Source organism: Plectropomus leopardus, chromosome 5, assembly GCF_026936395.1.
Source record: "Plectropomus leopardus strain MGB_pleo_1.0 chromosome 5, ASM2693639v1, whole genome shotgun sequence".
In the NCBI taxonomy this organism is placed as follows: domain Eukaryota; kingdom Metazoa; phylum Chordata; class Actinopteri; order Perciformes; family Serranidae; genus Plectropomus; species Plectropomus leopardus.
In genome coordinates, this window is record NC_142180.1 from 967178 (window position 1) to 992771 (window position 25594).

The following is a 25594-nucleotide window of genomic DNA, read 5'->3' on the forward strand; positions in this document are numbered from 1 at the left end:
CCCAGCTCAGAGGCAAGACCACTCAGGCCCTCTTTTCTGTGATTAGACATTATAGTCAGAACAGCGAGGCGGCATCTGATTGTGCTGTGATTAACTGCTCACAGTTTACATTTGGAATAATGCTCCTGTCAGCCCCCTTTTGATGGTGGATTTAATTAAAGAAGATAGTATTATGAATCTGATATATCAGGAAAGGCTCCCACTAAGGATCAATGGGTGTCATAGAGCGGGTGGCGGGTTCTGGGAGCAGCTGAAATAGCGGGCTGTTCCCGTCAATTCAAAACAGGTTCACTTGTAGTTGTTTACACTGATAAACACTCAGAGAAAGTGGCGCTATATGCCAGTTTCTCTGAATTTTCCAGTGGTGTGTATAATGACAATGGACTTGAGTTTGGAGACGGAGTAACCTCTGCAGTCCTTGCTGTGAGGTCTGTTCCCCTGGCTGTGACTGTCTGCTGCTCCTTCTGTTCTGCTGCTGACTGTGTCTACCTCTCTGTTGTAGCTCTCCATGCTCTTCACTGAGGAGTGTGACAAGGTGCGGGACCTGATGCACGTTCACTCCTTCAGCTACGACTTTCATCTGCGAGTGGTTCACCAGTACTTGGTTGGCTGTCACATGACGCTACGCCAGGGATACCAGCTCACAGACTTTCTGGATGACTTCATCTCCCATCACCCAGACATTCCCAAGTTTGGCCGCAACCACATCTTCCAAGGTGACTTTGGTGGAAAGTCAGATTAAATGTCACCCTGCAACTCTCAATTACTCTCCTAGTGACGAAATTGTAAGAATGTTCCTCGAATAATGATGTTTTCTAAGAATTTTTTCTTAAAGTTAAGACTAGATACTGGTAAAAATAAGTTGAATTTGTTTCTAACTTGAATCAGTAGAAACAGGCAGAATCACTAAAAGTTTGTGCTGGAGAGAGCTAACTGTACAGCAGCTGACTACATGAGAATACCATGCGATAAAATCAGGATGGATAAAGAGGACTGTGCCAGCTAACTGCTGTCTTGGCTTAGGCTGAAGTCTTGCAAAAAAATATACAAATTGCCTTTACTGTGTGTTACAGACTTTGACCCCATCTGTCAAATTCTCAATAGTGATAGCACACCAGCTAAAGTAATGTGGTTCTCCCTGTGACTTACTAATACTCAGAGATAACAATTAGATTAACACTAGTCTGTCAAAGCCAGATGGAAGCGGCAGTGACAGAGAGTGTCAGGTTGGGTAGCATTTACAAATGGCACTGACACCAGAGCAGTTCTTTGAGTTAGTGGAATGTGTTTATTAAACCAAATATATGCTCAATACATCAGAGTTCATTTCAGGAGGTTGCCAAAATCCAAAGTTCCAACAGTTTTCAGATTTATATCAAGAACTAGCTGATGAGGAAATGGATAAACAAGCTGAAGAATTTGAGCAAGCACCCAGGGCTAACCTGGCACCTGGGTCTTGATTTAACGGACACATTCTCTCAGTACGTAGTAAGTATTTCGGGTGGATCCCCAGCACTAGAGTTAAGTAATGGTACTTGAAGAGTAACTCTGTCTCCGTTTAGTTATTGCTACATGCTCTGTCCCCACACCCAACACTGAACTATTATAAAACAAGACGTCTGCTCACATTAAGCTGTGATCACAGGTTTAGTCCAGATTTTTCAACCCACAGAGGTGAGCACAGTCAGGCTTTTTCTGGTATAAAGTTTCACAAACAGTTAAAGAACATACATGCTGATTCCACATTTTTTTAGTACCTCAGTTTCCATTTTGATGGCTGTTGGTGGACTCAATTCAGTTTTATATTTGATCTTCATATACTTTTGTATTTGCCTGAGTTGTTAATCTGCCCTCTAGTTCTCACCACTGCTCTCTGCCACCAAAAGACAATCTCATTCAAAAAACCGTTTGAGTAAATCTTTCCAGTTGTTGAAGTGCTGCAGAAAAGAGATGCTTAAAATCCTAACTGCTTTCATTTGTTTTCCTCTTTGCATTCAGTATTTGTGTATCAGTCCTGTTTCAACCAAAGCAGGAGGTCTCTCTGAGTCATGAAGAGATAAAAAGTGGATATTTACATCATGTTTTCACCTCAAGGTTTTTGAAGCTGTGGGTGGGCATGGAGAACTGAGCCATCCTCTGATTGTCTCAGTGAGAGTCTCTTGTCCTTGTGTCTGTCAGGGAGCTTCTCCATCTCCACGGGGATGATAACAGCTCATCAGCTCTACAATTACATCACTGACCACGCCAGTTCCTACGGCATGAAGCCGCTCCGCATGTCCAAGGCTGCAGTCACCACTGACAACAAGAAAGGAGCATCTGACCTGCACGAGTATGCACTAGTGGCTCTGTGGAACAGGTACTAATACAGCACAATCACACATACAGCAGCATCTTCCTCTGACAGCAGCAGCTTAAGTTCAACCCTGTCTTTTTTCTCTTGTTTCTGGCTTTAGTTCGGGTTCTTACAAGGATCTGGAGGGCCTACACCACCATGATGACTTTGACGTGTCCCTCGTGGTATGCCATAATGCAGCCCCCTTTGAGGAACAGTCAGATGGGGAAAGGCATTTATTGAGGTAATGAGATAAGAAAGAACAGATTGAATGGGAGTAAGATTTCACTGCGGCTTTTTTTTAATGAAATTGTTTTTTATTAATTGAATAATTGAAATGCATAGTGACATAGGCCCAAGTTTTGTTTTTGATACCAGTTGTCCATATTGATGCCAAGTCTAAAGTCTGAATGATGGCAAATTTTGAGGCTGATATCAAATTTGACAGTTATAAAAATCAGACAGAATTAGTTTATGTTTATGCCCTGAATTGGCACAACCAGAACTTAATGAAATTATTGCTGATGTCCACCCCAAATCTCAACTAGCTCTTACTCTTATTAGGAGGTGACTTTAACTGCGTTATAGATCCAACTCTTGACAGATCCAGCAACAAAACAACAGCGCCTTTCTACATGGCCCAAACCCTATCTGCCTTTATGTCTCAGTACGATTACATTAACCCCTGGATATTCCATAATCCATCTACAAGACAGTATTCTTTTTTCTCACATCCACGTCGTTCCTTTTCACGCATAGATTATTTTATTATAGATAAATCACTTATTCCAATAATTGTTGACACTCATGACACCCCAATAACCATATTGGATCATGCAACTGTGATCCTTGATCTACAATTTGACTCGAAACCAAAGGGATTCAGATTCTGGGGTCTAAACCCTCTTTTACTCTGTAGCGGTTATTAATAACTACGTTAAAATTTGGATTTTGCACTCGTTAAAGTAAAAGGGGCACCATTCTCCATTCAGGAGAAAATTAAATCTTAAATTGTGACAGTGTTAAGACATGTCATTACTTTAATCAATCTCATAGTCTGTACCGTTTATTCTGTATACATTGATCTTGTTTCTCTCATGAAATAATATCCACAGACAACGACTTGGCGATAAATGAGGATAATTTATTTAGACTAATAAAATGAAGAGTAAATAGATGAAATAATATGACATATAAAAAAACAGAGAATACATAAAAGGGAACCTACGTGATGTATGTTCAGGTGATGTAAATAATTAATTATGGATGATAGTGGAGGAAATACGTGACCGTCTAAAACGTGGATGCGCACTGAACGGTGACGTAGAATTTAGAAATTTGGCATTAAAGCTTCGCTATACGACATCAACTCTGATCACAAGAAAATGTTATTCTGCCTACTTTTTGTCGACTTGATTAGACTTCTCCGGGAGGTCCAGGTCCTCACACTCCAGGGGAGAGCTGCGCGCTGCCTTCCAGACGAGGTGACCACAGCTGAAAGCGCGGGCGGCCGGGCAGGTGGAGTCGGTGTCTTGGCGGTCTCTTAACTGGCCTCTGTGTTCGCCTCAGCTAACCGGGTAAAAGTCTTTAAACAAAGTCCTTAAGGGCAGGCAACGGGTGCTGATAGTTTGGGCAGCAGGTGTTGCTTCTAGATCCGTGGCAGAGTTGATGGCGAATCGCGGAGTGTCCTTCTCAAATAAACACGCAGAAATAATCAAAGTAATCCCACTGGTCTGAGGGAGTCACTTTAAATTATTAATTTGATTTTACTTAAAACGAATTACCAAAAGTGTCTTTACTGACCAAAAACTGGTATAAAGAAAAGCATCAAAGGGATTTAAAAGAAAATGGCTTCAAAAGTTAAAGTTCAGCAAAGCTCTGGTGAGCTGTTGCGGCTCCGCTTATAAAATTGAAGAAAAGAAAGGTGCGGCCGATGCACGAGACGCACCGCTGTAAAAAAGGAGCAAGAAAACTTCAGAAAAGAGAAAAGGAGAAGCCTTGAGAAGAGTGAGCTGAGAGAGAGAGAGAGAGCTCTGAGCTAACTTTAGAGAGAGTCCCTCAGTTTTTATCTTTCGATTTGGGGGGTGCGATGGAAGGCGGAGTTAGCGAACTTTTGCACCGAGCGATCGCACATCTGGTATAAGTTTCTAAAAGACCTAATGTAATTTAGGAGACATTTATGTCTCTGAACTTAATGACGAATTACGCGATCTAACCCGTGGTGTATAAATTCACGTATCTCCTCACCACTATAGTCTCATCACAGTAACTTCAAATGCATGTTAGGAGACCCAAAAGTAATTTATAACGTAACACATGATTCTGAAGATCCTTTGCTCAGTTTTGTGAAATATGTGACCACACATAACATAACATTGTACCATGGATCCTAAGAAACTTGTGATTACTTAGATATAGGATTACTTTAAACATTATACAATGAATTCAAAATATGATATAATTACAAAGTTGGTTATGAGCTTACTAATAACTAAGACCACTAAATGGCAGTTTAGCTCCATTATAACAAAGGGGAACAAAACGTCCTTTACCTAACTCATTCAAATTACATGAGATGAAAAGAATGGGAGGTGCTCCTATCTGCTTACTGAAGCATGGAGACAACCTCACCCCAGTCACAAAAGATTAGGAAGAAGGGAAATTTTAACTTACAACCTTGGTCCAAGTCATTCTGTCAGATGTTTATCACAACACAGGGTTATATAATGACTTTACCCAATGTTCGACCAGTTGGTCATCTCAGCAGGGGAGGCAATACGATGGTTGTTTGGTATTGCTTGGGTGATCAGGAGGTCGTTCAGATGCCTTACATCCTGTGGTATGCTGATGGGACCTTCGGAGTGCTTACCTTCCACCATATGTCAGGATGGAGGGTGTCAGATACTAACACTTTCCCGTGGCTCAAAAAGGCAGAGCGTGTTTGCAGACATCCCCAGGGAGTATAAGTTAAGTTAATTAACAACCCTCTGTTGGATGTTTTGGGCTCGTAAAACAGTGTCTCTTGACGTGTCCCCCACTTGCCCAGGGGACATTGAGCTCTGGAGTTCCTCAGAGGGACAAATGTAATGACCACGCCAAGGCAGTCCACTACAACTCTCTGACATTAATTTCTGTAAATATATTTCTGAATCACTTGATTTTTTTTTTTAATGAGACCAACCAAAGTGAAGACTCCTTGGCACTTCTACTATGGGAAACTTTAAAGGCTTTTATTAGAGGTAAGACTACTACATCAAATCCTCAATAATAATACTGTTTTAAACTCATTTGACAAATTAAATATGCCTAAGATTTCAGTAAGTGATAAACAGATACTCGTTGCTCCCTTACAAATATGCAAGATAAAAGAAGCAATATTATCCATGCAAAGCGGTAAGTCTCCGGGACCTGATGGATTCCCAACTAAATTCTAAAGAAATTTTCAAACCAATTAGCCCCACGGTTATTGGAAGTGTTTAATGAATCCGCTGACTTAAGACTGCTACTGCCTACTCTCGCACAGGTCTCAATATCTCTAATCTTTAAAAAAGGCAAAGACCCTCTCAACTGCGCTTCATACCTTCCGATCTCACTCCTACCAGTAGATTTTAAAATTTTGGCAAAGGTATTTGCTCATCGTCTAGACTCAGTCATAATGTCAATCATATCAGAAGACCAGACAGGTTTCATAAAAAGCAGACACTCCTTCGTAGGCTCCTAAATTTCATTCACACCTCGTCAGCTCTGAATGAACCCGAACTAGTTGTATCTCTTGACGTGGAGAGAGCCTTCAATCGAGTCGAATGGCCTTACCCGTTTTCTTGTCTAGAAAAGTTCGGTGTCGCTCCACCTTCATCTCTTGAATCAAATTATTATAATCATCTCCCTGCGCAAGTATCTGCTCTGACACTCAAAGATCAGATTTTTTCCTGTTAACCCGTGGTACACGCCAGGGATGCCCCCTCTCCCCACTACTTTTCTCAATAGCTATAGAGCCGTTATCAATAGCCTTTAAAGCTGAAAAACAACTGAAAGGAATCCAGAGATGGGATACAGAACATAAAGTTTCATTATATGCAGATGACCTCCTTTTATTCCTGAGAGATCCTATAATTAGTATCCCTTATGCAATCTCTATACTGAAATCTTTTAGCAAGATCTCAGGATACAAATTAAATCTAGAAAAAAGCGAAAGTCTCCATCTTAATCAATTAGCTTTGGGGAGATATCATCATCGCTAATACCATTCAAGAACTCCAACTCAGCTTTTAAATATTTGGGTATCCAAATCACACACTCCTTCAGCGAATTACTGGAAAAAAATCTGTCTGAGCTTACAGCCTTAATCAAGATGGACTTACAGAGGTGGAATCATTTACCACTTTCTCTCACGGGCAGAATACAGACAGTTAAGATGAATATTTTGCCTAGATACTTGTATATTTTTCAGTGTTTACCTCTTTTCTTACCTAAGTCTGTGTTTACTACAATTGATGGTATTATCTCTTTGTTCGTTTGAACCAGTTAGACTTTTTCCATTATTTCCAGTTAAGAAACTTTGCAAAGACCCCCCCACCCACCCCCCTCTATTCCTTCAGATGCCCATCTCCAACGGTGTCAACTTATTAATCAAAGCAGGTTCTCTGCCCAAAGGTCATATTTCTTCTCTTTATGATCTCCCGGTGCCAATAGATGACTTGGCTATAAATAAACTGAGGACAGAATGGGAAAAAGAACTCCAAATAACTTTCTCTGATAAATTCTGGAAAAGTGCCCTGGAACATGTTAATTCATCTTCTAGCTGCAACAGGTTGAACCTAATTCAATTTAAGGTTGTCCATAGGCTTCATTACTGTAAAACTAAGCTGGCTAAATTCTACCTAACAGATGTAAATGAAAACTGTGATAGATGCTCGCAAGCACCATGCAATTCAACTTATATGTTCTGGTCATGCCCAGAGTTGTTAAGTTTCTGGTATTCCTTTTTTGATACTGTTGAAAAAAATCTGAAAATAAAATATGCCCATCTCCACGTATAGGATTGTTCGGCAGACCTATAGACAATATGAGAATAATGCCTATAGGATTGTTCGGCAGACCTATAGACAATATGAGAATAATGCCTGTTCAATCCAATATAATTGCCTTCACCTCCCTAATTGCTCGCAGGAAAATTCTCTTCTGTTACAAGTTACAAGACATTATGTCTTTGCTTAAATTGGAAAAAAGTAAAATTTACTCTAAGAGGCTCTACAGAGAAATTCTATACTCACTGGAGTGCCCTAATTAAATTTATTGACCACGTCTCTCCAAAAAAAATGATCCTATAAAGATGGTTCCTCACCGCCTGCCTGCTCATGCTAACTAAAACTTCCCATTACTATAACCATAGAAAAACCAAACAGCTTAGTTCAATGACTCTGGTGTATATGTATATGTATATGTTGAAGTTACTAGGGAAGGGATATGTGTGAGAGCGTGTACCTGTATCAATGTCTAAACATGCAAGTATTTATGTGCAATATACATCGGGTATAGATATATTTATGTATATGTATATATTTATTTGCACGGGTGTGTACCATATATAGATATATACATCCTTACATATAGTATTATTTATCCTTTCATACGGTCTCTTTTGTTGGTTGTCCTTTTTTTTTTGAGAGGGGTTGGGGATAAAGGTAAAATACCTACCTGTATGTACATGTACGATGGTGTATGTGCGCACATGTATTTGTGTAGATGTCTCTTTATCTACGATGTCGCACATGGATATTGAATCATTTAATAAATTGTGCAAAAAAAATCAGACAATATTTGCTAAATTGTTTAAATTCTTTTCACAGAAACAAATAATGTAAACATTGTTTTTCCCCCACAATATTTTATTAAATTTTCCATACTGCAAAATACAGCTTTTTACAATCATATAATGTCGAGCATAACATAAAATACTATCTTAATACAGAAGAAAGAGAGGGAGAGAGAGAGAGAAAATTAAAAAAAAAGACTACTCCTTCTGTTTTATATTATCTATATAAAATTGAGTATATTAATTATTGCAAAATGTATTTAAAGTTAAAAGGTTTTAAAGTATTTTAAAGAAAAACCAGCTTGCCAACAGAAATTAGTCATTCATTTGATAATTTAATAAATCTAAATCCTTAACATAATTGATAATGGGACTATATATTATCATATATTCTTCAGTGTATGCTGTCTTTAATATGTAAGTTATCCTTTGTAATGGAAGGCTGAATAATATATTCTTATTCACTGATTCATGCTTGGTCTGTCAAAGTGTTTCCATAAAAGTGAAATATGTTTTTTTGGCATAAAGCTAGCCGAGGTATCTGAATATTGGCTCGTTTATACTGTAGTTATGTTTCTCTGGATATAAGACCAACAAGACAAGCTTAGATTTCAGTGAGATTCTTTTAGAAATAATCTTCTCAGTTATTACTCTTATCTCTTCACAGAACATTTTAATCCATCTACACTGCCAAATACAGCGAAACAATGTTCCTCTGTGTCAGTATATTTTGTGCATATGTCTGGTATTTTATGTTGTATTGATTTAATTCTACCAGTGTCACATAAATGATGGGGCGGCTGTGACTCAAAGGTAGCGTGGGTTGTCCTCTAATCGGAGGGTCAGCAGTTCGATCCCCAGCTCCTCCGGGCAACATGTTGAAGTATCCTTGGGCAAGATACTGAACCCCAAATTGCTCCTGATGCAGCATCATCAGAGTGTGAGGGTGTGTGAATGATAACAGAGTTGTAGGTGGCACCTTGTATGGTAGCTTTGACCACCAGTGTGTGAATTTGTGTGTAAATGGGTGAATGTGACAATGTATTCTGAAAGTGCTTTGAGTGGTCAATAAGACTAGAAAAGCGCTATACAAATACAGTCCATTTACCAAAAGTCCACATTAATCATTTATACTGTATTAAATTAAGGCATGTATTTATAGATTTAGTATGAGCATCAGCACAAGCTGTGTTACACTTTTCATCCGAAATTTTGGATTCCAAGTTTCCCTTCCAGGCATTCAACTGACACTGTGAATTTTAGGTTGAGTAAAGTGTCAGAAAATTATTAAAGCCTGATATAATACCCTTTTTCAAGTTCTCTTTTATCATTATTTTTTTCTAAGGGTGTGTAGAGGTCTGGTAAGTGCATTGTTTTGATTTGCTTTAACAATTTTTGTTATCTGGGGATACTTCAAGAAATGTTTGTAATAAAGGTTGCAGTTGTGCCTCAGCTCTTCAAAAGACATCATGGTAAATAAATCTGTCAAATGAAGGCCCTGGATCATTTTAAGTTCCTTACAGTCCCATAATTTAAATGTTGCATCTGTTTTTCCTGGTACAAAGAATTGATAACTCTGTATCGGACTATATTATGATAACACATGCTGCTCTTTTAAATTTGTTATAAAATCATACCATATCTTTATCGTATGTTTTATAATTGGAATTTTAGATTGTTTCAGTAGTTTTTAAACTGTATCTGAGTATATGTGTGAAGGAAGAGGTATCATTAAACTGTAAGATTTAATGAAATACTCTATTTTTGATAGAGACCCTTTCAGTTAGGTTTGTAAAGATTTGCAATGAGTGCAAACATGAGTGCTGAAAGCAAGTGGCCGGTGCTTCATGGAAAATTGGCGTGCTGGTGTTTGCCTCCAAGTGTTTGTTGTGGGAGCTGATTTTCTAAGAGAACACTGAGCAATGAATGCCTTTCTAAATTCTCCTCTACCTGTGTGTGTAGGTTGCGGTTCTATGTGATTATGACCAGTCAGAGAGAGCTCTTCCCCCGCCTCACTGCTGACATGCGCCGTTTCAAGAAGCTTCCTCAGATCCACCGTGAGCCTGGTGAGCTCAGTGGCCGGCTCCCCCCAGATCGGGCAGAGGCCTACAGTTCACGAGGTGCTGAGCAGGACCTCTGGGAGGAAACGCCGTCTGAAACTGTGGCTGCCTCAACTCCCAGCGACGGCAACGAATTTTACCCTCTGGCTGGGGGTGGAGCAGAGGCTCAGGGGCTCCTCTACCCCTCCCCTCTGTTCCCTCTACTCAACAACGAGGTGATGTCGGCCCGCAAACAGATCCAGGTGAGTGTGGAGCAGGCCATGGGTCACTGCCGCAGGGATAATCTGTGGAGGAGGCTGTTCCACGGAGAGCACTTGGCCCTGGACAAACTGAAGCTGACCAAGCTGTCGTTCAGCGAGCTGGAGGAGCTGCTGGAGGCCGTGCAGAGCCGTTCAGTGGGAGAGATCGACCCACAGCTTGTAAGATACCTCTGAGGCCTTTGATTTTTACTTTTCATCCACTGTCCCTGTGATTCAGCACTGCAGATGAAATAGCAACTAAAATGTGTAAACAGTGGGACTAGAGAGCAATGAAAGCAAATCCATGTATGCTAAAGCCAATCAAAGCTGTCGGTGTGCAAGAGGCAGGGTACACACTGATAGATAACCAATCACACTCACATTCACACCTACAGCAATTTATTTTGTCCCGGTAACTGTGTCAACATATGTCCACAGACAGTATTAAACAGTGAGCTTACTGTAATATTTAACTTGAATTAAATGTGCAGCTAAAGCAGACAGAAACCCTATCTGCAGATCCAGTTCATGATGACAGACAGACAGAGAGACACACAGGTTGTTGTAATCGCAATGTGTGATGTGTTGCTGCAGGACTGCTTCCTGACCATGAGTCCAACCTGGTACCAGAGTCTGATCAAAGTCCTACTGAACCGTTTCCCTCAGAGCTGCAGACACTTCGATGACAACGGCATCCAGTATCTGGTGAGCAGCTGTTGTGTTCCTCTGAGAGCAGATGAAGCATGGCCACACACAACCCTGACTGATGGAGCAGAGAAGGATCATTGCTGCTGTTCTTAGCTTTTTAGTGTAACTGTAGTGGAACCACCAAGTCAGCCTCAGCATCTACCTGGTGTCTGCATGAAGTCAAACACTGGAACAGCCATTATATTCAAAGAGCAGTGTTTAAATGTAAAACAGGCCCCAGGAGGGGTTGTTCTTTATCTTGAGGGGGTCAGTATGGAATACTTCAGAGTTTATGAGACTGTTCATTCAGTTAGTCATTGAGAATGCTGCAGATTAAAAGAATATGCCTCATTTCTAAAAACTAACAAGCTGTGACCACAGCCTGACCTCTCACCTCTAACCTCTCCCTCATTTCCCTCTATATTGTTTATATATAATGTGTTATATTTTTGTTAAATGTAAAATTTTAATACATTTTTGAAACTGTTAGGATCATTTTGGATCAGTTCACTGTGGGAAGCGTTGGTGCCAAACAACAAAGCTTTTTGTGTGTTAGAACTGTTATGTAGTAGTTCTGGCTGAGGTCTCTCCAGAGCAACCATCACTGAGGCTCATGGGAAGTGTAGTATTTTGTGCCAGTCAAATTATTTGTACTTTACATCACTATGCTGTTGTGCTTTAGAAATTGGAATGTGTAGCCTTTGGTTTCCACAGACTTTGCGTTTTTGTGTGTGTGTGTGTGTGTGTGTGTGTGTGTGTGTGTGTGTGTGTGTGTGTGTGTGTGTGTGTGTGTGTGTGTACATGGTCAGAAGACCAAGTTATATTGCTGTTATCAGCCTTTGGTACACCCCATATTTGTTAGTAGATACATTCACTGTTGGTTTGACTCTGCATATAAGATTTTTGACAATAGTTGACAGTACTTAAGTTATCCAGGAGAGCCCATTGTTCCTGTCTTGAGGAACATGGCAGGATTGAAGAAAAGAAAAATTTCAAAAAGGAATTAAGGGGAAGAAACAGCTGTGGAGTCAGAAGCTCTCCACACTTTGCTACTGTTTGCTCCACCTCACTGTCAGTATTTTAACATCTGACCTTTTTCTTGTCTTTAAAAAAGTGTTTCCTTTATGTTTAACATCATGAAGAAGATAAAACAGGATAGCTTAACTTTTAAATGTCCATCTAATCTCTATCCATGTCTGCCATCTCCGTCTTCAGGCTGTTCTGAACCAGAAGTTCACTGACTGCTTTGTTTTGGTATTTCTGGACGGCCAAGCTGGAAAAACAGTGAGTTTATATATTGGTGTGAATAATATACTCTTATGTTGTAGTTGTGCAAACATCTCAGTAATGTTTGCTCTTTGTCCCAGAGCCTAAAGGTTGTGTTTCGAGAGCCGCTGCCATCGCAGCAGCAGGCCAGCAGTAGCCCTCCTCCACAGCTGGTGTCCATGTATCATCACCTGGAGTCTGTCATCAACACCGCCTGCTACAACCTCTGGACTGGACTGTTATAGAGCTGATCTGGGCTGCCCTCCATTCACACATGGATACAGGAAGCAACATTAGAAAAATACAGAAGACAACATTCAGATGAATTCATTTGGGAAGCTGGGGCGAGCATATCCCACTATCACCGTCATATCTTTGTCGTTTGAACTTTGACTGTAAAATCCTTCAATCTGATTAAAAAACGCACATTACATGATGCTTACTGATGATTTTTATCTAGATATGCACGGTATTTTTCCTTGCTTTTGATCTCCAAACAGATTATGGCTCTGTCCAACAGCTGCATCTCTGACACTGTTTGCTCCAAGATAGCTTATGTAACATCATGATAGCCCAAACACAGCAGGAAAACAAACACACAAAGTTTGATAAAAAACAGCAGTAAGCACTACATAATAAGTGTTTTTTAATCTGGTAGAACGATTTTTCAAAGTAGAAACAAGAAAGATATGATGGGTTATATTATGATTTGATCACCCCCTTGACTTCAGTATAAGTGACATCAAAGTCTGGCTCGTTTAACGCTGTCACTGACTCATGATGACCTTTCCTTCTTTTAGACTTTCCATGGAAGACCCCCATCCTGAAACTGAACGTCAAATAACAAGTAACAAGCAAAAAAGTTGGCCAATTCTGAAATTAGTCATGGGTGACCATTTGGGGTTAATATTGGGTTCAATCTGCTCAGTGTCTGCCTGGCTTTAGACAAAAAAAGGCAACAGAATAATGAGTGAAGTTGTTTTAAGGGGAAAATTAGTTTTAAAACAATTTAAAAGTAGAGGAGACACAGCATCACCCACCTTCACTAATCAATACCAGGGGAAAACCCTTCTTACTTTTACAGTAATGAAATTGATTGACTGGCTAAAACCTCCTTCCCACTGCACAAAAAACCTGCTAACACCCACAAACATTTGTCTAATGAAATGCATACAGTCGGCATTCACACCTGGGTCAAAAGGCTGCAGTAGACACAGGTTTTTATTGTCTTCGGCTTCGATCAGCATTGAGCGTGGTCAAATATTAGATGAAATGACACGCTGACGCTAATTACCCTCTCTCTTTCGTAGAAATTATCGACTGTCTTTTTCTAAGCATTACTCCAAATAAGTCTGCACACAGTTTGAAAGAGAGACTGAGTCAGTGAGAGGTGCACAAGGAGAAGTAAATAGGGCAGGGTTACAGTTTTCACAGACCTCTGTCCATGCTGCTTTCTGCTGTTTATCTGACTCTGGTCCATGTGTGACGTTACACATTGCCACTGTGACATTGTGAGCAGATGAGAGTGCAGAATAAATGACATTTGTCCATCTTTCTATTGTCTTATCATGAGCAGGTGGATCTGGATCAGGATCTGGAAGGACTGTGCTCTGACACATGATATGATGGTGAAGGAGACATTTCGTTTTTTTCAGTGAAGAAGACACTGCTATTTTTCTCTCCCCCCATCTTTGACTGAGAAACACCTGAACTGCTCTTTAGATTCAACACAAGGCAGTCATTTTCAACCAACAACAAGCCCTTCTGGCTGTGGAACTGCACACCTTTCGTGCTTCACAGCTTCACTCATCGGTCTTTAGTATGTTGGATTGGGTGCCTTCTGATAGCATTTTGTGAGCTCTTTGGACCACATCAGTGTTTCCTGTGAGTGAGACACAGCTGAGACGTCAGTGTGCAGTGAGACGGCTTTTCTGTTCAATCTTCCATAGTGTCAAACATGTTACTTAAACACCACTGCCATATCTGCTGCCCTCAAGTGCCTTTCTGTTTTGATTTGTTTTGTTTTTTTTAATCCAATGACCTATCAGTGACACTGTTGTGGTTCCATCAGCTCTGCACACATGTTTGGAAACACACTCCTGATGTCATGCAGTGTGGGTGCCTGAATCGGTTTGGAGAAATTTAACAAAAATTGCCTTTCATAATAAAGAAAATGGGTCATATTAACTTTGATGATTTGCATAATAGCATGCCACATGTCATCAGATCCGAGTGTTTCCAAAGCATGTTCAAAATGACAAGTTTGACTTGTATACCCCTTGTAGACTCTCAGCAGCCTTAGATCTTGACACACTTTACTGAAGGAAACCAAATGTTTAATCTTATTTGTGGATATAAAATGAAGAAATGTGGAGCACCGTTGTCACTGCTCCGAGAGCTCAATGTGAATGTGGAACACTGGATAATATTCATCATGCAAAATGTGAACTGTGACAAGTTAGCCTTTAGCATTCTGACTGTAATATAAACATTGCACTGTCTCCAACTGTATAATGTATATTATGTATATACACAACACTTAATACAGTGTGTGAAATGCTGGATAAAGCAGTAGGATAAACAATGTTTCCAGTGGTTTTTCATGAGCGTGAAGTATGGTACGTGGGTATTTGAGATGGATTCTCTTTGCTTATAATTAGAGGGAAAAACTATTCAATAAATGTTGGCAGATGGCATTCTGATAAATACGGCCCTGTGCCCCGTTTGTCTCACATGGATAACTGAACCATCTTTTCCATTGACTGATAATTTGACACAAGTCTGGATTTTTCTGCTCTTTGCAGCTGGCCAGCTGAAATTAAACTGCATTATAATGCCTCCCTGGCCGGAGGCATTATGTTGTCTGTCCGGCCGTCAGTAAAATTATAAAATAGGATATAATGGTGAAGTGCTGACATTTTATATCCAAGGGGTCAAAGGTCAACTGTGATACAATGTTTTGCAAAAACACCTTTCTGGCCATTACTCAGCATCATATCTCAGGAACAGAAGAGGAGACATTTGGTCAGATACTGAATTGGTGACTCTTATCTGTAAACTTTGCTGATTGTAGAGCTCTTTAGTGCTGCTGGGCGGAAGATGTGTGTGAAGCATCCATGTTTTCACAGACATGGATGTAAACTGTAAGTGGAACCGGGCTGGTGCGTGGAGGCATACAACAGCTAGTAGTACACATCTGCCTTGTAAATCATGCATCCTGTGTTCTTCAAGAAAAAAGAAATGGAAACCAGCAGGGAGAAAGGTATATTTCATATTTTTTTGTTTAATGATGGTGCCACCTGACTTTGTGAGAATACAGCTAGGTATCTCTGCACCACAACACAAGGGCCTCTGAGTTTAAACACAGCCCACATTAGCTTTCCTGCTAAAGTTTCGTTTACATCTCAGTTCCAAACACCAACACACATCTTGTTCTTAACATTGCTGAACAAATAGGAACAAGTTATAGAGCGTTCATCAACATCCTTCAGTTGTAATTATCACAATTTATTTTTCTCAATAAAACACTTGATAATAATAGTAATACAATCAAATGAAATCTGTACAGTAAAAATGTACCATTTCAAAGTAAGCAGGGAATACTAGAGAAATAAACTAATAGAATCACTGGTTGTTTAATCATGGCATTTAGACAGCAGCTTGTCATTCAAACACTAGAATATACAGGGTTCCCACGCATTAACAGAATTTCAAAACTTTTCAATGACTTTTCAAGGATTCTTGTTGACAATCTTTCTCTTCTTGTCCCACTTGCCCAGTGTTTTCCAAACACAACAGGAGAGACAACAGAAAAATGAAACTTTCATGAAGGTAAATAAGATTACAAACCGACACATATTAGAGCTCTGGTACACCAACAGCTACAGAAACTACATTTCCCGCTATGACTTTTCCAAAACTTTAAATGATTTTTACTAATACCATGACTTTTCAAGACTTGGAGAACAAGGTTTTGAAATTTCATGACTTTCCCAAGGTTTACATGACCGTGGGAACCCTGAACATAGATTATGGCAAGTACTTCCATTCATTCTTAGATTGAAAATGTAGTCGTGCCTCTGGAATCTGTTCAAAGGAAAGGAAAAAGAAGAGTGTTCCTCTGAGTAAAAGTATTTGTAGTGAAGTTGTATTTGAGTAGATCAAGCCTTCCATTGGGCACATCACTTGAAACATAAACAGTTGTGTGACTGGACCACTGAGCTCATGACTTGCTGTGTGTGCAGTAATCTTTGAGCCAGCCCAGACCCTCTTTTGTGGAACCTATAGTGAATAGAGAGGATCAGAAAAAATGGGGGTTTTCTGGCTGCTTTCCATTTCTAATCAAACTAAAAAGCGGACTCACATAGCGGCTTGTATTCACAGCCGATGTATCCCTGATAGTCGAGCTTTTCCAGAGTATCGAACAGGTAGCTGTAGTTGAGCTCTCCAGCACTGTCAGGCTCATTCCTGCCTGGAACCTGAGCGACCTGAACGTGACCTGAGACACAAAATCCTGTCACTCTCATGCTCTGTGCTCAACAGCACGCGTCTTAACATCATGACACTGACACGCAGCTAACTAACTCAGAGTTTTCACAAACCTGCCCTCTGAAATAGGGTGCTGGCTATAAAATGTTACCCTTTATTCAACACTGACATATTATCAAGTTATTATATAGCTATGCAGATTAAGTCTTTAGCATTCAACTTCAGCAACACTGACTCACCAATTATGGGGAAATACTTGTGTATGTTTTGTGTCAGGTTTCCATCCATGATTTGCCAGTGAAAGACATCCTAAAACAGTTGAGACATCTGTTAAGTCAAGAGTTTCATCCTATTTATTTGTATTTATTTATTTATTTATTTTCCAGTGAAGACAAATTTCCAAAGCACCCACCATTTGCAGCTTGATGTTTGGCTTCCCAACCTTCTCCAGGATTGCAGCCGCTGCAGACACAAAAACAGGGATGAGCTAAAGCAAAGGTCATGGCAGGTAGGCAGACAAGAGGTGTGTTTTCCAGGTGGTGGTGGAAGTGGTAGAAAGACACAAACACTCACTAACTATTTGGGGTGAGAATCTCTCAGCACTTCAAGATTCCATAACAATTCAGACAGTTACCATTCCATTATACAGCCATTATCCATTCATCAAAGTTTTGATTCTACAGATGATTTCTTTTTCTCACAGTGTGATTACTTTTATAACATAAATCTTTTGTAACACGCCATAATTACATAAAGAAGCAGTCAGACTGTATCCATCTACGGCTGCTCATGCTGAGCCATGGGGGGATGTTTTTGTCTGCTTGCTGTCCAGTGTTTGCATAATGTAATGTTTCATACAGTACAGCATTAACATGACAAACCTTGTTCTATCTGAATCTATTCTATTCCATTTCTGATCACGTAAGGGGTGTTTCCGTTGAAATTCTAGATTGGGGGAGGGGGCACCTAAAGAAAAATAATGTTTTTCTTTAGGCGTGATGTAGGCTTCATTTTTAAGGTTTTGATACTTAAGTACAGTTAATATCAGACACTTCAAGACTTTTACTCAGTAATGTTCTAGTATGTAACTTTAACTTCTACCAGAGTCATTTCCTTGTGAGATAGCTGTGCTTTTTTTTTGCTTGTTTGCTGGACAGCGGTAACATGTCAGCAGTCAGGAGTGTGTGACCAGATCATCTCACTGGTACACAGTGTCTTACCCTGATGAGGGGAGTCCAGAAAATACCTGGGATCTGTAATCCTTGTGTTGATTGGTTCAATCAAACCAGTGATTCCTTCCTGTGAGAAACATTTCATGACATTCATCAGGAGGCTGTAACTGCACTCCATCAACAAAATCACAGTTTTATTATAAACTATTTACGGAGGGTTAAGTGATGTTAACCTCATCTAATTTAACCAATGTGAGATTTATCATCCATGTGCAGTAACACTACACCGCGACAGGTGCATCAAACAGGATTATGATATTACATTAACACCCTGACACTGACACTGTTTGGGAAAGCTTACTCATTTTGTAACAAGCTGTGATTTGGTTTCGGACAGTTGTGTGTACGCACTTCATATTTTGCAGATTAAACAACTAAAATATTCCAGTATTGTTAAACATTCATTCATGTGCATGAATAATGTCATCAAAAGCACACATTAGTAACTGGTACTCATGAATGCTTTTCCCCCAGAGGCTTATGTTTCTTATTCATGTGGTGTATTGTATGGTATACATCTTGCAGCATACCAAATTCCTGCAAATGTCAGTTGAAATTCTTTTTAAATAATACTTTTTTTTTAAATCTTACTTAAATGTGATTAAATAGTTGCAATCAGAGCTCTGCAAATACAAACACATGCCTCACTTGCTCTCACTAACACCACTACCACTCATTGAGTTAGACTGATAGCACAGCACCATTAAACCTGGTTATTTATTCTCTTTAAGCTGGAAACAAACTAACAGCTCTCCAGTTCAGATATTAATAGTATTTGCAAGTCATGGTAGTGCTCCACAGTTGCAAAATGTGAATAAATATTCACAGTCTGGAGCTCTGCAAAAGCTTCTCATGCTGGTGGCTTACAAAACAACTTGACTTTTTATACATGATATTCACAATACAGTCATTTTATATATCTCGTGGATCAGGCTGCAAGTATATTTAATATATCACCCACCCCTAGCAGTATCCCACTGAAGTTCTGCAGAAATCCAGTTTCACTCTGCTAGAGTTGTTCTGTTGGACGGAAAAGGCCACCAACCTTTGAGAGGATGTCAGCAGCGTAGTTTAGATTCTGCACAAAGATGGACTCCATTTCCTCGGCAACCACTGTTCTGTGTGAGTCCACGGGAACCCTCCCAGCCATCAGGTGGATCCTGATAAATTCATGACAATAGGCATACACAAATACAAACATGTAAAGTTAAATACCTGCTTTATATCCTTTTGTAACTATATGGATTCTTGCATTAAGACTGTTTCTCATCACAAAACACAAAAGTCTTAAAGACAGAATATAGATTTTTATTTCAGGTGCTTTACTCTGTTTTATAATTTTACTGTATTATTTTTCTCCATATATCTACCTCTGGCACATGAAATTGAGCACAGGTGACTCCAATTTCTCTGGATTGTTGGGATCACTAGACTCCACAGGTCATTTGATCCGTAGTGTATCTTAAACAGGCATTTCCTTTAACCTTACCCTCAGTGTTTTATTCTCAGTGGGAAAAACAGCATGGATGGACTCAGTTTCCCACAGTCATGATTTTTTCACACCGATGTGTGTTTTTTGGAAATTGTCTCAAGCTAAAAGCAACAAGTCTTACCTGATCTGTTGCAAGCCACATTTTGGCCTTTGTCCTGGTTCAAAAACTGACATCCACAACATAGTTTGTTCTCACTTTCAACAATGAATCTGCACATTAATTCAATACCTGGCATGTTACAATCCACTAAAGTCAGGCACCATACAAGATGAACAAACCACCATTTTTTGTTTTGTTTGACTGGAAAAGCCTAGAGGGACAGTTCCACCAGAAGCAGCGCTCTGCAGTCCGGCTGCAACCCATTGAACACCACCTTACAAGATCAGGAGCACTCCACAAGCACAGCATTATACCTGCTTGTGGAGGGGAGGGGGGCTGAAGGCTGCATACAAATGTCCAGACTCCCCTGCACTTGCAGACTCATGGACATGGCAGGTCGTTCACAGGCTGTTCACAACTGATCCAGTCTACAAGGTGTCTCAAGTGGTCTTTCTGTTTTCCAGAGAGTTTGCTCGGGATGCAGACTTTGCCAGACTTCGCAGGTTTAATTACCACAGTTCACAGTAATATAGACATGACACACTAATTTTTCCAAATGCCAACTACTGTTATAAAATGTTTCTTGAATTGTGTTGGCTGGAAATAATATTCTACAACATCATGACACAGAAATATGTAGAAGTGTACACTGTACAGTTAATCAAAATGCATTTTATTAATGCAGCTGACCCTATAGGCTAAAAACTGTGTAGTGTAATACCAAATATAAAGGTGGAGAAAAGTGAATGAAAACATTAGAAGAGCTTCTTCCAATATCAGTAACACCAAATTATTTAGTACCTTTATTTACAAACTTTTCTGTATCACAATATGTGTAGCCGATATGTTGTACAGTAATGTGTGATTTTTTTGTTTGTAAATTCTACATTTTTATCTTGTTATCTGCATGAACAGATGAGCAGGCAGAATATGACAGCAACGATCACTTTGTAGGCGACTGTGTAAATCAGTGGTCGGCAACGTCCGGCCTGCGGGCCAACATTGGCCCTCCAGCAATAATATCTGCCAGATTATTTTGATAATATGATTCTATTTTATTTTTTACAATACAGACAGACACTCCCACAAATAGGCTGTAATATCAAAATAGAGAATCTACCCCCGTCTGAAGAATGCTGATCATATTTTTCTACATGTTGAGAGTGAAAGTGAATGACAGAGACAGACACCGCGGGCTGCATTGTAGTAGACAGCGCCTGGTGATGAAATAGCGACATTCGATGTGTGGTATGAAAAAAATAGCAGCAGTTCAGTAAATCATTCAAACATTATTTTACTTATGTGACTATGGGCCACGGCGTCACACGTGTGAATGAGAACAAAGGTAATTTAGTTTACTTATGACACAGTGATGCAACTATCTGACGAATAGCTAATTACTGTAAAAATACACACTACATAGATTACCCTGAGTTATGCACTAAAAGTAATTGGCCTGGCTGAGACATTGATAATAACTCTGTGCACAGCATTCAACAGCGCGTCTATGCGTCAAGTAGCAGACCTTGCAGAAAGGGGCACCTGTTTCACGGAGGCAATGATACCATCCATTGACTCGCCATCTAATATTATATTCTTTGCACATAGCGACAGCTGCACTGCAGATAAGACACACCGGCTTTGCAACCACGAAACCAAGTAGGATGAACGCATACTTGCCTTTCCATTCTTCAATGAATATCCTATTTTCACTGTCAGCTCTCCTCTTTAGACTTTCTGATGTTTCTGATGTTGTTAAATGTTTAGCTAACTTCACTCTGCACACAGCGTTATGTTGTACCTTCAGCACACAAACAATTTAAAAAAATGAAATATTGTAAGTGAGGAGTGGGGTCACAGATACCAAGAAATACTTCTGAGGATAAACCAATATCAAATAATTATTAGGATAGGTTAGGCTCCTACATGGTCAGTCCAAGTGGTGATGTTCTGTGTGTAAAAAAGAAGCAGTCATTTTCAAAATTAAAATGATAGGCTGGTACATGTTTATTAATCAAAATATGAAAAGGGGAAATAAAAACAAGCTCATTAAGAGCATTTCATGACTCAATTCTATAAATGAAATTCATGATTTAATTCGTAACGGTCCTATCCATGTCCTCTGTTATTTCTTGAGTTATTTTATCCATTCTCTGCAAATCCCACACATGCGTGGCCTATAAGGCAATCTGTCGTAAATTTTAGTTGCATTTTTTTGTATCAATCAATTTCTTAAATTAGCCTTCGATTATGTTCTGGCATCTAATTGCTTAGAAAAAAAATGGCCCGAGGCCAAACTTACTTGCCGACCCCTGCTGTAAATGGTAAATGGTAAATGGACTGTACTTGTATAGCACTTTTCTAGTCTTATTGACCACTTAAAGCACTTTTACACTACATGCCACATTCACCTTTCCACACAGATTCACACCGGTGATCGAGGCAACCGTACAAGGTGCCACCTGCTACTCAGTAATCAATCACACACTCACACTCCAATGATGCAGCATTGGGAGCAATTAGGGGTTCAGTATCTTGCCCAAGGATACTTCAACATGTTGACTGGAGGAGCCGGGGATTGAACCACTGACAATTCGATTAGAGGACAACCCGCCCTACGTCTGAGCTACAGCCGTTTGAGTGTTGCCCTCACCCTCACTTAACGTGATGACTTTAGGCTCCTTTGAGATGAGCCAGTCCTGTGCAGAATCGATTGCTGCAAAATGCGTGAGGGTTAGATTTGTTGACCTCATCAGGACTTGCTCTGATGTCATGCAAGTGAACAATGATAATCTAAAGCATAGACGGTATATAAAGATGAACATGACAGTTCCCTCAAAGTGTAACTTTTCAATCTGGATCGCCCCTTAGTGTCTGTCTGCAGTATAGGTCATAGAGCCTGCCCCTCCATGTTAGTGAATGGGACATAGGCCAAACTACACAAACAAGTACACGCCAAATACATTCTTCGCAAAGATGGTTTCTGTCACTAAAGGTACTTCTTATCACCCCGATGTTTGGTCAAATGATAATTTTTATGATCAATTTGGTATAATGAGTTATTTGATTTTATTTTTCATCATGATTGACAGCTGTGACAGCCAATTTGTGTGTGTGCATTTAATGGAGCTGTTGACTCAAATTATGATGTTTTATACAAACTTTATATTTTAATTGAATTTGAGAAACTGTGCTTTATTTGTCTCATTTGTAGGGTTATTCTGTTAACAGAACACATACTGTGGCTAACTGTGATGTTTTGCAGTCAAAGACTAGTCACAGATCATAAACTATATGTAGTCGATCGTCATATAAACACTGAAATGCTGCAAATGGTTGGAGCTACTTATTAAAGTATGTAGCAACACAAAGACTTGGTGTGACGTGAGGAATAATATCTGTACGGATGTGAAGTCTCCACAGTATCTGACTGATGTGCATTGAAAGCTGTTGTGTGTTTCACTTGCATGTTTTCAATGTGTTGCTGTAGTTTGAGGTCTGCTCAGCTGATTTCTATCCAGTAGCAAAATGATATGATGCCGAATTACATGAGAATTAATGTCATATCAAGGTTGAACCCCAAAAAGGATATTACTGATCGCCTGTAAAGCATTTAATAGGCTACTGAGTCAGAACTGGAGACGGCAAACAAACTGATAATTGGGTCTGATAATAGTTAAATTAAATCAAAATAGAAAAATTAAAGGATGCAGGTCAACCTGTGACTTCCTGTACAGACACAGGGCTGCTGGAAACTGTCGAGAAACTGTCCAACTTCACCATAGATCTGTCACCTGCGCTTGCTACTGCCTGATCTCCGCTTTCAGAAGAGGCGCAGAATCTCAAACTAGCCTAACACTACATTCACACTGCAGGCCCAAGGGGCCTGAATCAGATTTCCCCCCCTATGTGACCCAGATGTGATTGTTTGATGACAGTGTGAATAGCACAAATCACATGGAATCTGATCTTTCAAATCATATTTGGGGAACTGTCATACATGGTTCTAAATCAGATACAGAATTAAATACCAATTTTATGTCACTCTCAATCAACATCCTTTTATGAAATGAAGAGAACTCCATCTGTCTGTCTGTCTGCATCCTTTTTTTCTCCTTGATGCCCAATCACTCTGACATTGCGTGTGACTCACCCTTTGACTCATTCACCGACTGCCCGTGCCTGTTTTGTGACGTGTTGTTCCACTGGGCAGTGGGGTCACATCAGGGCCATGACCAGTTTATACTGGAGTCTGATATTGGCCACATTTTAAACAATAATGTAAGCAACTACATTAAAAAACACAAACTAGAAAAAAATCTAGATTGAGCACTGAGGTTGGCAGTGTGCAAGTGGTGTAATTGCATAAATACATCACAGTATGACTGAAGTGCGGAGAGTGGACTTTTGGATTCAGCCAAATATAATTCTTGTTGGTGCTGACTGTGTTTTGCCCACAATCCACTAACTTTAGGTGAGGATTCCTCAGTCAGCTCGCTTTGACCTGCAGCTAATTAGCTTGCCTTTTATTTTGTGTGATGAGAATGAGACTTTTGTCCACTAGTGCTGCATTTGTTTACACACACCTGCTGTTAAAGGCAAAGGCAAAGGCAAAGACCCCCCCCCGTCCTCTGCCAGGTCTCACCTCTTACAATCCAGAGCTCGTGCGTACTTCAGAGCCTGATCCAGAGCCTGTCTGAACTCCTCCTGTCTGCCTGGAACTGCTCCCAGACCGAGTTCACCTCCCTTTGCATCTCCTGCAACACACAGCCACCTCCTCATCAGCACAGCCACTTAACGTGACTGCAGCCGCTCGGCCTGAGAGGCTGCAGGCTGAACCTCAGTGTGTGCCCCATGCTGGTTCTGAGTTACCTGGCGGGGTGTTGATGAGGACCACCTCCAGTCCTGTGGCCTCCCTGGCTCTCTGCAGCTCCTGCAGGTCGCAGTCGTAGAGCCATGCCGCCTCCACCGCCTGGAAGCCGGCTGAGGCCGCCGCGTAGATCCGCTGGCTGAAGTCTGGAAGCTCCGTGAACAGCCAGGAGATGTTCGCACAGAACTTTAGAGGAGCCATCGTGTGGTTTGGGGGGCAACGACCTCACGGTCAGTTAGTCCGGCTGCTGATCAAACTTCTGCTTACTCGCCTCTTTTCTCCTCAGTGAAAGGACCTCCTCCTGGAGGACAGAGGAGAGAGGAGGCTCCTGGAGGAGCTCAATGAGAGGTAAATATGTTTTAGAATTTCTTTACTTTGAGCGAAGAAACCATGGATGTACCATGGAAGAAGCAGCTAACATCGGTGTCTCCTACACGGAAGTCTTTCACCGAGTGGCATGACTACGGGACTCTCCGAGGGTCAGATGACGATTTTTTTTTTGCGTTGCGTGACATAAAATGCCGAACCTCCATATTATGTTTCTGTATTCACACAATTTATTCTCACAGTACTTACTTTTTGGCGTCATGTAAATGGATCTACAGATAATATAATGATGAGATGCGATGTAATGCGCTGTCACCTTGTGCATGATGCTTTTAATACATCAGTGGTTCCAAACTGGTGCAGCCACAGGGTCCAGATTTCATACAAAAAAGTTTAGAGCACAATGAAATAAAACTTATTGAAAGGATCAAGCGCAGTTATTTAAAATCTAGTAAATATGTAGCATTGCAACCAAAAAAAGTAGAGTGAGTATCGGCAAAATGGGACAATTAAGCTTTGCAATGATTTATATTTTCAATGAATACACAAAATAACTCCATACCGGTATCTATGCATTGCTCGACAGGTATATGATCAGGAAAAATAGGTCACCCAGATTTTTCATTCCAGTATATTTTGCAATGGCATATAATTGTGTACCAGAAATACCATGAATCAATTTCAAA

At 40.2% G+C, this 25594-nt stretch overlaps 2 protein-coding genes across 9 annotated transcripts in view; one reads left to right on the plus strand and one right to left on the minus strand.

The window, feature by feature from the left end:
* Nucleotides 1-15109, plus strand: part of szt2 (SZT2 subunit of KICSTOR complex) — a 191834-nt gene extending 176725 nt beyond the window's left edge. For all 7 annotated transcript variants that reach the window (XM_088077346.1, XM_088077350.1, XM_088077348.1 and 4 more), the window contains 7 exons: nt 503-716; nt 2179-2356; nt 2454-2576; nt 10110-10626; nt 11041-11151; nt 12349-12417; nt 12501-15109. In XM_088077346.1, the coding sequence (XP_087933472.1) occupies nt 503-716; nt 2179-2356; nt 2454-2576; nt 10110-10626; nt 11041-11151; nt 12349-12417; nt 12501-12644 (1356 nt within the window). In that variant the 3' untranslated portion in view covers nt 12645-15109. The remainder of the gene's footprint in view (nt 1-502; nt 717-2178; nt 2357-2453; nt 2577-10109; nt 10627-11040; nt 11152-12348; nt 12418-12500) is intronic.
* Nucleotides 15110-15657: 548 nt separating this feature from the next.
* Nucleotides 15658-25043, minus strand: hyi (hydroxypyruvate isomerase). 2 transcript variants are annotated; one of them, XM_042483908.2, is made up of 8 exons: nt 24584-25043; nt 24357-24468; nt 19165-19279; nt 18108-18186; nt 17300-17349; nt 17127-17196; nt 16763-16897; nt 15658-16680 (listed from the first exon to the last, which is right to left on the minus strand). In XM_042483908.2, exons 1-8 carry the CDS (start codon nt 24780-24782, stop codon nt 16622-16624), a joined length of 819 nt encoding a protein of 272 aa, XP_042339842.1. In that variant the 5' UTR covers nt 24783-25043; the 3' UTR covers nt 15658-16621. The 2 variants fall into 2 exon arrangements, with proteins under 2 accessions (XP_042339842.1, XP_087933479.1); XM_088077353.1 differs by lacking the exon at nt 16763-16897 and having other exon boundaries at nt 15658-16485.
* Nucleotides 25044-25594: the final 551 nt, after the last annotated feature.